At 40.6% G+C, this 12,666-nt stretch overlaps 1 protein-coding gene across 4 annotated transcripts in view; it reads right to left on the bottom strand.

Annotated features, from left to right (window-relative positions):
- LOC121872590 (protein Aster-B-like) overlaps positions 1–12,666 on the bottom strand; it is a 175,322-nt gene that overhangs the window by 17,075 nt on the left and 145,581 nt on the right. For all 4 annotated transcript variants that reach the window (XM_042375426.1, XM_042375428.1, XM_042375427.1 and 1 more), the window contains one exon: positions 950–1,199. In XM_042375426.1, coding sequence (XP_042231360.1) covers positions 950–1,199 — 250 coding nt within the window. The remainder of the gene's footprint in view (positions 1–949; positions 1,200–12,666) is intronic.

Here is a 12,666-nt window from a genome sequence, read left to right as displayed (position 1 = left end):
ATAAATACTAACTTCACTTAAGTTTCACTGAGAAGTCAACTTAATATTTTCCTGAAACTAATATATGGCAGCATCCTCATGTATCACAACACTCCAGAAGCAACAGATCCCCTGAACACATTAAATAAATAAAGGTACTGTAAAATATATAGCATTCTTCTACATACTGTATTTGTAACTTTCTACCATATTATATTTTGTCTCCACATCTGAAGAGCAGACTCTCAATCCACTTTACCCACTCACTGATGACACCAAATCAAAAACAGTTTGTGTTGCTAATGATCCATCCTGAAATCTGAATTCTCTCTTCATATCTTCCTTACCATTCTGTTAGATCACCTGAAGATTCACTCCTCAGCTTATTTCACCTGTAGATTAAACACCCTAATCCTTACTTATCTTACCCTAACCATCCTCCTCCCTCTCCTGGTAGGATTAGTGGCTATCTTTACGTGAAATAAGCTGTGGGTGAATCTTCAAGTGATCCATTTTGGTACCACTTTTTTCATTATTGTTTTACTTTTTTCTGTTCAAAGTTCTACTGATATTTAGACATCATTCTATACTGTATTTCTCTGAACTAATGCAATCCACTGCTTGAGAAATGATCATTAATTCTAAATAACACTCTACTGCACAAATATTATTCTAGCAAGTACAGTATAAACAAAATACAAGGCATCAAATACGTAAGACGTTAGGCATATGAATAAAAACTTTTAAAAGCTATAGTACAGGTATATCCAATATCTTCTACTATCCCCCATAAAAATTATACCTACATACCCAGAAGCACCTACACTGTACAGTCATGACCACTGTGTTGACCTATGTATGATGATTAACGTACATCTAAATAATGCAAAGGTTTTCAGGAACATATCATGTATGTTGAGCGGCCACTGACTGTATACACAAAACCATAATACAGTACAAATCAACTTACATGTAATTTTACTCTCGGGTTCACTCTCTGTGGTATCAGACATATCCGTTGGGATGTCATCTTTGGGTTGTGGGGTGGAGTTGAGAGGAGTGTGGTTCTGTGGGGACTTGATGGGCGTTGAAGGAACTCTAGGAGGCTGATGGCTTTCTGTTCCCACAAACTCAGACGTCTCAGAGTCACCGCCACCACTGCTCTTTGGTACTGGAGGAACTGATGACTCATCAATACCGGTGTCTGCTGGACACGTTTCCTGTCAAAAAAACACAAATATAAGTTATTGTATTCTTTAAAATGAAACTTCTCTCTTGCACTCACACACTATTAACCCCTAAACAGTGGCAAAGGATTCCCTACTCTGCCCCCATAGTATGTGCAAATATGGAAACATCCACTGATGATGGCTGCTGTCCCTACACCTAACTTCCTCCTATGACAGCTGCTGTATAAGGTTAAAGATCAAGTCATTTGACTCGAACAATATAATTTAAACAATTGAATATTCTTGTTGATATTATAATGACTTACTGCACTTCAACAACTAAGATCTTAAAGCATGTACAGTACTCTATATTAGCAAATAATGCACACTAGTCATCAATAATAAAAAAAAGAGGAATGGACAATCTAAATATCTCATAATTATATAAAATTCTACAGGTCTTAATACAGTACAGTACAGTACAGTACTGTACAACACTGTTTATGTAGAAACCTGAGGAAAAACTTGTACCTGGTAGTTTACAGTACAGTTCAGTAGACCCTTGCCATTCTCAGGTTTGCGATTCGTGATTTATGCGATTTGCTTGCAGGCCTTTTCCCGCAGCACAACAAGTGTGTGTCCACACACACAATACAGGTAAAAGAAATTACCATCTCTAGAACAAATGGCTCCCTATCCCAACCGCAAAAATGCCAGCAACTTTAAAACTACCCTTACGCATTATTGGGTACATCCAGGGTGTCATCAGCGAATTAAAAATCCGCAAATTGTCAGAGCAAGATGTATCTCCATTAGCTGGAATCCCTTTTAACTGGAACTCTCCAACATCTGGAATTGAAATTTTCCGAAGGGGCACATTTTGTAAAAATAATTCCGAAAATTTTACCAGTACCTGGAAAATTCCAGAAAATCCTGGGGATTGGGGAGTTTTTTCTGGGTTTGAAAGATGAAAATAAGGCACATTTTCCGGAAGTTACGAGAAAAATTTACGGCACTCGGAAAATTCCGGTCATGGGGGATATTTTTCCGGGTCCGAGAGATATGATGTGCAATTTCTGTAACTTCAAGAAAATTTTTCCATTACCTGGAAAATTCCCAGAATGATGGATTTTTTTTATGGGGTTTTGAGTCTTCTCATTCTCGGAAATGCTCGGCACCAATTGTTCCAGCTAATAGAGACATCACTAATATTTTTATAAAAAAAAAAAAAAAAAAAAGTAAACATTACATAAATTCATAGTACACAGGCATTACAATAGTATTACAGTATGTAATTTTCTCCATTACAAAAATATATGTAATATATTGTACTGTACTTATTATTTGACTCAAATCAAAACTGTGGGTCCAACCTGCCCATCTCTGAGTCACCAGCCTGAGGTATCAGCTTTACCAAACCCTACCACATTAGACAAGTGAAAGTAATCTCTATTTTATGAACCTAGGAAAAATTAAAAAACTTTGCTACACTGTATATTCCTTTTCATAACCTGATAATGATCATAAAATTGATGATGATGATGATGATGGTGACAATGATAATGGTGGTGATGGTGACAATGATCGTAACAATAATGGCAGTGGCGGAGGTGGTGATGAGAATGGTGGTAATAATTATCATAACAGTAATGGTAGTAGGCAGCTACCAAACAGGGAGGTACTACCGCCTGGGAAGATATTGGAAGCATAATGTGATGTCTAATGGTAGACCCTGCTGCCATATGGCATCACAAAAATTGTGACCAAGTCCCAGGTTGCTGAACTGACTTTTTGCCTCATTTACACAATTGCAGGGTCTCAATTGTTTCTCTTACCATTGACAACATACACAACATACATATATTGTTTCTCACTCTTGATCTTTTTTAAGTTTTGTATTTCTTAATTATTATTACTTATTACTATTACATTTTCGCCCCCCATGCCCCGATGTGGGTCTGTGACCTGTGCCCGGGTGGGCTAATCCCCGTGTAAAAAAAAAAAAAAAAAGGCAGTGGTGGTACTGATGATTTCATTACTTCGCGACATACACAGTATTTCTCATGTTTACTATCTTGGGTCATAATTGTATGAAAGTTTTTGAAAGATTATTATTATTGATGGTACAGTGAAAGATAAGACAAGTCACTGTAAACGCTATCAAAATAAGGCATTCCCTGACGAGACAGAGATAAACATTCATTCAAATCTTCAAACATATTTACTTTCATCCAGGATGTACGGGATATAGAAAATGCTGGTATACTGTACAATACAGGGTATACAATTTTGTGTTCAACAATATGACTTAATGGATTAAAGATTCTGACAACTCTACAAAGACAACAGGAGTCAGTGTTCATTATGAAATTCATCAGACCCCTCCGTAGAGATACTTTTGGGGGAGGAGAAAATGCAGCAGCAGCAGTAGTAATAATAATAATAATAATAATAATAATAATAATAATAATAATAATAATAATAATAATAATAATAATAATAATAATAATAAAGAACCACAAAATACAAAATGAAAAAAAATCAAAAGTGAGGAACAATATATGTATGTTGTGTTGTCAATAGTAAGAGAAACAATTGAGACCCTGCAATTGTGTGTAAATGAGGCAGAAAGTCAGATTAGCAACCTGGGACTTCTTCACAATTTTCGTGATGCCATGTGGCAGCAAGATCTACCATAGACAACACATTATGCTTCCAATATCTTCCCAGGCCCCTCCTCCTAGTCACAGGCCTGGCATTTGACATTATTAGGGACCTGCCACTCTTTGCCATAAACAGATAAAATGTACCGGGAACTTTCCCCCCACACACTCCTCATTCTCTCACTTTATGTAACTTGACAGAACCTATGACCCTTCAGGCTTTTACGCCCTTAATGTACGAGTCATAAAGGCAAGTAGGAACTTTTCATACTTCCCTGTTGGGCGCTGTAAACGCTTCTACGCTTCACCTTGCACAGGATGTAAGGGGGTGCCCAATAAACTAGCCCCCTCGGGGGCAAATCTGAATCTTCCCAGGCGGTAGTACCTCCCTGTTTGGTAGCTGCCTAATACCTACTACTTAGAAAATGCAAGTATACAATACACACAGCAAAGATGTGAAATGTTAACTTTTAATCAGTGTGAAGAGAAAATATTTAAGTCCATTAGCAAATGCAAAAGAGCAGTGTCAACCAGGCATCAAGTGTAAATTAAAACCTCTTGAACCTTACAAAACCAATGAAGATTACAGCATGATTTAATCAACCCAGCACAGTCAAGGCCCATTGCTAATCTCTGAGAATAAGAACAGAAAAAAATATCAATTGGGTACTAGCCAATGACCTAACTTAACCTAACCGAACATTAACCTAATCTAACCCATTTTACAGCTTCACAATCAATCTACTCTACTGCATGTCCAACAACTCCGCATCCGCACATGACGCTTTGCACTGACGTGTGTGTATGCCGCCCATGCCCAGTCTCCACTAGAAGGTCAACATGTTCTGGGACGTGACCAACTCCTCAGGGTAGTAAGGTCTTCCACACACACGTCTACGGTACCGGTATTTAATGTGCGTGAAGTTGTTCCGTCTTGAGATCAGTGTGTGTGCTTGTAACCTGATTAACAGGAAAGTGTGACCTTTGGTATTTACAGAATTATCAAGGAAAGAGGAGGAGGAGAATTAGGAGAAAAAAATGAAGAAAGGGAGAGAAGGAAAATCAACCTTATACAATAATAAAATCACCAATACAGTCATCACCGGAAAGTCACAACAACACCTGCAGGTCCATAATATCGATAATCTTGAGCCGACAACATAAGGAGCCAAGTGGGAGTACGCTGACCACCACCACAATCATCAATTCAGTACAGTAGTATAAATTTATAAAACATTCTCATTATACCACCAATCTGTAAAAAGAAGTAATAATAAACTATATTTCTTCGTCACAGATACGGTACTTATGACTGGAGAAGGCAATTCACACACACGCACGCCAGCACGCACGCACGCGCGCGCGCGCGTGCGTGTGTGTGTGTGTCAGAAACGTGACCAACCACAAAATTAATTTGATTAGGTTAGATTGGGTACAAATTAGGCTAAGCTAGGTTAGGCAAGGTACTTATTGGGTTAGATTAGGCACAAACTAGGTAAGTTTGGTTTGGTACGATTGTGTCGAGGAGCTGTATGCCCTGGGTACTATTTGACATTTGAACCCAGTGCCTGGTACAGTACAACTATAATTATCTTATATGAAAGATTCCAAGTTTGTTCAACATCAAAACTGAAGATTCGCCCCTTCCCCCGTTTATATCAACTGGTAACTAAACACCGTAACGCTACATGGTGCTCAGTTAATCTGAGGTAAAACTCTTAAAGTTAGGTGTACAGTATATCGATTAGGTACATTAGGCTTGATAACACCTCTAAACCCAGAAAGATTTCGGTAAAGGAAGAATAGATGGGAGTGTTCTTTTATACCCCAATGTACAGTATAGACATCAAAGGTGACCTTCGTCACACACACACCAAACCTACGATCACTCCACCTGCCAAAGATATATTCCAAGCCCCGACACAAACCAATCCATTCAACAGCATTTACACAGTACGTCCATCAACTCTTTAAAAACTTTAATAGGCACTTCAGTCTGTCTCCTACATCATTACACTTCACTTGCCAACTGTTGTTTACGTGTTATAAGAGACTTTCTTCAATACAGTACGCAGCACGGGGACCTTCACCCTCGCTTTCTTTATCGAGTTAGGGCAGCAAAACAAATGGCGTCGCGACGTCTATCATGATTAATTTTCATGTTTAAGAAAATTCTTAATGCTTCCAACACTAAACAACAAATTATATATTTAATCTATAAAACGTTGTTTATTGCGTAGATAAATACCTGAGTTTACTAGATAATTTACAAGATCATTTCGTACTATAAAAATACATAAGGGTTGGTGCTACGGCTCGGGTTAATTGTTCAAATAACTTCCCCTTAAATATGAACAACTGGACCAGTCAAGGGTTGCAAATTTACTGGTATTGATCAGTAACCAAGCCTAAGCTTTGTTGGCTATCCTTGTTCAAATTCCCTTTCTGTTTACCATTGTTTGCTTACCTGCACTAAATACACTGTATACCTTGCATTGTCTAGAGACTCTAGATCACTGGTTCCCAAACTGGGGGCCATGGCCCCCCAGCAAAATTTAGGGGGCCATAAGCTGAGACTATGTACACATAAAAATCCCAAGCCCCACCACACTAGAACAGCCAGTCAGCAGCTGAGCCAGCCAGAGATATGGATTGGGAGAGGGGGGCCATGGATAAGGATCATATATGAAAAGTGGGTAATGATCAGAAAAAGTTTGGGAACCACTGCAGTCTAGATACATGCCGAATTAATTGTAAACGTGTATGAAGTTTTACTAAATATCCACCCACTTATCATCTATCTACCTCTTCTGAGTGTTAATATATCTTCAAGCAGTGTTGGGCAGGGTTTGTGCTCTATAAGCCTCGTCCTTTACCCACCCACACACCAACACACCTACATCTGGCACTGATTACACTTTCTATTTACCACCGCAAGTCTTGGCTCGAGGTAAGTTTTCTCCCCAATAAACTTACACATGACCCCCCCCCCCAAGTGTTGACGTAACTTTGGGGGGGGGGGGGGCTCAATATTCATATTTTCACAAAGCTACCTTCCTAATGATTCCACCCCACCTGATGCAAAAATAATTACCTAGATCGTCAATTACGATAATAGATCGACGGAAGCATTTTTAGTGTTGACTCAACTCTGGTCTCAGTTTCAAACAACATATTAATATATAATCAGTGACACGAATGAAGTTGCTTTGTTGCAGCTAATTGCCGGATCTGGGGCTTGGTGGTGGACAGTACCAGCGTGATATCAGGTGACATCCAGTCAGTTCCAGCTCTGATTTCAGGTGGAGGGTGTAGAAGACCGGACTCGTACAAGTATATTGTTTATTTACAAGCTTTCTGTACTTTCCTATATTTCTAGCAGATTACCTAACTACTCAAAAGTTATAATGCCCCAACAGGATAGTTTACTCCTAGTTTGGGAACCGTAACGATGGTAGAATCCAGACACGGCAATTTAATACCTGTACGCGACTCGGATCACTTTTAGATTAAACACAATGATGCTAACCTAATAAACGAACATGATCTAACCTATGGGGGTAAGAGAAGGGCGCGATAACGAGACACGATAGCAAGAAGAGTAATATTAAAAAATAAAAAGGGGACCAAAAAAGGATAAACACAGGACAAATAAAGACAGAAAATTTTAACAGTTATGTAAATGTTTAAGAGGATAAAAAAAATGTCGATGGGAAGGTAATAGGCAGCTACCAAACAGGGAGGTACTACCGCCTGGGAAGATATTGGAAGCATAATGTGTTGTCTAATGGTAGACCCTGCTGCCATATGGCATCACAAAAATTGTGACCAAGATCCAGGTTGCTGATCTGACTCAATTTTGATCTTTTTAATTTTTTTTCTATATGGTTCTTTATTATTATTATTATTATTACTATTATTATTACAGGATTATTATTATTATTAAAGTATTATTATTATGGTTACAATTATTATTTTATTATATTATTTTTAATTGTGTATTTTTTTATAAAAAATATTTACTATGAATTATTATTATTACATTTTCGCCCCCCCAAGCCCCGATGTGGGTCAGTGACCTTTGCCCGGGTTGGCTAATCCCTGTAAAAGGGAGAGGGTAAAAACGCGGAATAGAGGCAGGACAAACGTAAAATAAAACAGGGAAAAACAGAGAGGAAAAAACAACAGTAGGAGAGAGCAATTGCAGTATCCTATTACAAACATGCGCGCGCGCGCGCACACAGGCTCGCACACGCACGCGCGCACACACGCACACACACACACTACCTATCTACCCCGCCAAATATTTGCTACTAATAAATCATAACGATATTGGCACTCATGTGTATTTCAAATGGACTTCAATATTGGCTACTTTAATGTTATATAAAATCTGACTCCTCTATACATGGTACCTCGATAAATTTAACTTATCATTATGCAGATAAAGGGAGGGCACAGCTGCTTCCTTTAGGAGCCTTTTGTTGTTAGGGCTTTCAATCCCAAGTAAGCGACTCTTCATTTCATCGATGTAGTCGTCCTTAGTGAAATGTACAACGCACACTACAGCATTCTTGGTGTTGATGGTATCAGCACGACGACACAGTACTTAATTCGTGAGCCTGCTGTCTTAAGTTTGGTGTTTGGACAGCCAAATATCACACACACTTGGCATAATTGTTGAAAGATATGAATATTAATCCAAAATAACAGAATTGCCTTCACTAGACCGCACTCCACGTGTACATTCGGTACAAAGAATTCACTTGGCGGGGTCGGCCCCAGATGGCGAGGGTGAAGTCACAAACTCCACCCACATGCGCTAGCCAGGCAATCTGGCTGACCTGGTACGGTTGGGCCCTGGACTGACGGAGATGAGTTGTGGTTAGAATGGTGAAGTGTTCTGTACTAGAATGGCGGAGATGTGTTCTGTACTAGAATGACGGGAGATGTGTACCAAAATGATGGAGATGTGGTTAATATTCCTTCATGGCCATTCTCGGAACTTTATAACGATTCTTTTATAGGGAAATAAGCCGAAGAACAAACAAATAAAATATTTTCAGTGTAAAGCGCTTCGGGACAAATTTCCTAGTTTTCGCGCTATTTTCACTTAAGAATGTACAGCATACAAGTTCGCGGGTATACATTGTGTTTTTACTCGGCCAATCAGAGGGAGTGCCGATGTCACGTGATACTCGTATGTACGCGAATAATTCTTACTTAGCCAATCAGCACAAGTCTCGATGTCTGGCGAATTTTAATTAGTGAAAAGATGGTTTCTCTGTGAAGGTTGCTCGTTGGAAGACTGGTGTGTAATTCAACGAGTATTTGAAAAAGAAGCCGCAGCTGTTGACATCTTTAGGACTCGTGGTTTCTCCCTAGTTCAGTAAAATGTCCAAGATGTAATTCAGATGGTTTGTATCATCAAGATCGCCACGCTTGGTAATGCAATAAATTTAGGTAAATTTTCGCAAGGTTGGGTTCACAAGCCCGGAGTCCAAGTGGGGGGGGGGGGTCAGGTTAGGACAACTCCTGGTTTCTCTGGTTAGGTTAAGTCAGACATGTACAGTATAATGAGGATAATTTTTGCATGATTTTACCCCCCACGATGTTGGTCATTGGAGGGGGGGGGGTCATATTCGTGATACACAGTGGAAAACACTACAAGGGCGATTTTTTTTAGTTATTCCCGTGAATGGTTACTACGGAATATTTACCGGAGATGTGCGCCTAGAATGATGGAGATGTGTGTCAAGTGGTAGAACGACGTACTCAGCGTACTTATAAAAGCTACACTCTGCAAGCCTACGTTTGGTGGTGGGGGAAGAGGGGAGACAAATAAATAGAAAAAGGTATAAGGTTATGGGACAGGAAGAGAAAGCTAGAATGAGGGGAAGGTAAGGGGGTTATGGGATAGGGAGGGGAATATATAAAAGAGAGAGAGAGAGAGAGAGAGAGACCTAATTATCTAACACCTTGCCAGTCTCTCACCAGGTGTAGCCCATTACTTACTCTTACAACTGAAGAATGGCTCCCGGCGCTTGTCACTTACACAACAGCCCAACACCATTAATAAAACCAGATAAAGATGTGAGTCTTAATATCCCTTGGGAGGTGGGTAACAAGATTATTTAGGAGGGGAGGGGGATTCATGTATAATACTCAATGGCTTATACCGAATACATGTAGGGTAAAATAAGGGATTTGAAAAGGGAGGTGTTGTTGATAGTGAGGACGAGGAATTTAACACTACTTAAAGAGCATATTAACACCCTAAAAGGTAATTGGCAGAAAAGGGTCACACACACACAGGGGGTAATCAATACTATACCTCGTTTATCTGTATGGTTGGCACTTCACACACTCCTTCGTCTGCCCCTTCTTCATGAGGCTCAGGGTCCTCAGGAACCTCCGGGGCAGTGGGGGGCGTGGCCTTGAGTGTAGGAGGCGGTGGAGTGTCATCCTCATGGGCGGAGGCGGGGGCGGAGACGCTTGTAGGGTGAGGTGTGTCTTCAACCTCGGTGGGCGGTGATACCGAGTTGCGATAAGGCTGAAGGCTACTGCGACGAGGACTGGGGATGGGGATGGGCGGAGAAAGAGGCATGTTGCCACCATCCACACTGTCCGGAGAGTCTTCTATCCCTGACTCAGAGTCCGGCCAGGGTGGCACTGTGTCGTTGGCATCAGGGGACCGCCAAGACACCTCAATACTTGTAGTGGTGGTGACACTGGACGGCATATTGGGGGTGCTGGTGGAGGTCGGGGGAGGGGGGCTTGAGCACACTATGCCTGGCATGCTGCCCGTCACCCACACTAAATAGTGCCGCACTTACACACACTCTGCGACACCTTACACAGTCTTACCTCACTTGTCACCAATCCTCAATACAGTTTCCGCAACTTTCTTTGTCCAAAGGCACTAAATCGTGTTTATTGTACTCTTCACTGCCACGTGCTCTAATAGCCCTACATATTTCTGTAAATTAAACAACTCTTATATTTTCGCATAGTGTAAGACTTCACACACACACTCAGTAAAAGTGAACTTGTTTCTCTAGTCACAAAAGTGCGTCGCCGAGTCCAAACGACGTGTAATGCATTGTGAATGTGAACCAGAAATCGTGTTTACCAAAAGTGCTTCATCCTGCGCAGCATCATATCAAGATAATTAGGAATCTTAAGCTCAAAACATAAACACAACCACGACAAAAACATCCGCAAACTATCCAACTCAATAATAACACATCTACTGATCAACAAACCACGCAACTTGCACTCTAAACCACGACTACAACATACTGCACACCACTGTATACATACCCCCCCCCCCCAACAATATCAACTGTGAATTATATCCTCATACTATCCACAGCTGCCCTGTACCAGTTTTGGGATCACCTGATGATTAGCCTCCCACCTTATTTCACCTTACGATTAACCACGCTAACCTAACCCCACAGGTAGCATTAAAGTGTTTAATCATCAGGTGAAATAAACTAGAAGGGGAGCTAATCTTCAGGTGCCACCTCTCACGGACCCGACCTGCCACGTACGAATAACACAGATCTGCCTCTCACGAACCTAAGTCGTTAAGGATAGTCTGGCCAAGTGTCGAGGTACGTAAGGGTGCCGCTAGCCTGATAATAAGCTGGTATGATCCCCAAACAAACATTAAACTGATCAGCTGAGTATGCAAGGAACAAAAAACACTGATCAGCTGAGTATGCAAGGAACAAAAAACACTGATCAGCTGAGTATGCAAGGAACAAAAAACACTGATCAGCTGAGTGAGTGCAGCAGGGGAAAAAAAAACACTGATCAGCTGAGTATGCAAGGAACAAAAAACACTGATCAGCTGAGTATGCAAGGAAAAAAACACTGATCAGCTGAGTATGCAAGGAAAAAAAACACTGATCAGCTGAGTATGCAAGGGAAAAAAACACTGATCAGCTGAGTATGCAAGGGAAAAAACACTGATCAGCTGAGTATGTAAGGAAAAAAAACACTGATCAGCTGAGTATGCAAGGGAAAAAAACACTGATCAGCCGAGTATGTAAGGAAAAAAAACACTGATCAGCTGAGTATGTAAGGGAAAAAAACACTGATCAGCTGAGTATGTAAGGGGAAAAAAACACGTCACCCTTACTTTACCCTCACCTTTAATAACTCGGGTCCACCCTCACCTAATACACCCCAACACCACCATCTTACGCACCACAAACTAGCAGGCCTAACCATAGCCCTACATACACACACTAACAGGGAGAGCTGTTGCCACCTTATCAATACACCCACACAGTCTCATCACAACCGGACACATGAAATTGGTGTGAATTTCCGGTTTAACTCGAGTTCTTCACGTTACCACACAGCTGATAACACCGCCTTAATAAAGATCCCATACTTGTAAAGGTCAATCGGAAACTGAGGTATTTTGAGACCATACGTAACTTAGCACCTGCTGATTAGACGATAACCTATCCTAACTTAACCACACCTAACCTAACCCTACCTAACTTGATCTAGCCAAACCCAACCACACCTTACCTATCCTAACTTAACCTCACCTTACCCTACCTAACTTGATCTAGCCAAACCCAACCACACCTTACCTATCCTAACTTAACCTCACCTTACCCTACCTAACTTGATCTAGCCAAACCCAACCACACCTTACCTATCCTAACTTAACCTTACATTGCGTAACCTAAACTAGCCACACCTAACCTACCCTAACTTCACCTCACCTCTTCAGCACACAGAAGGCTCAATCATGTCATTATCACTGTAGTTACTCTGTATTATTCCGACTAAAAATACTGTTTTAATTCCCCGAGACAAACAAACAATCC

This window comes from Homarus americanus, unplaced genomic scaffold (assembly GCF_018991925.1).
Source record: "Homarus americanus isolate GMGI-L3 unplaced genomic scaffold, GMGI_Hamer_2.0 scaffold39155, whole genome shotgun sequence".
Lineage (NCBI taxonomy): Eukaryota > Metazoa > Arthropoda > Malacostraca > Decapoda > Nephropidae > Homarus > Homarus americanus.
This window is presented reverse-complemented; position numbering and strand designations above follow the sequence as displayed.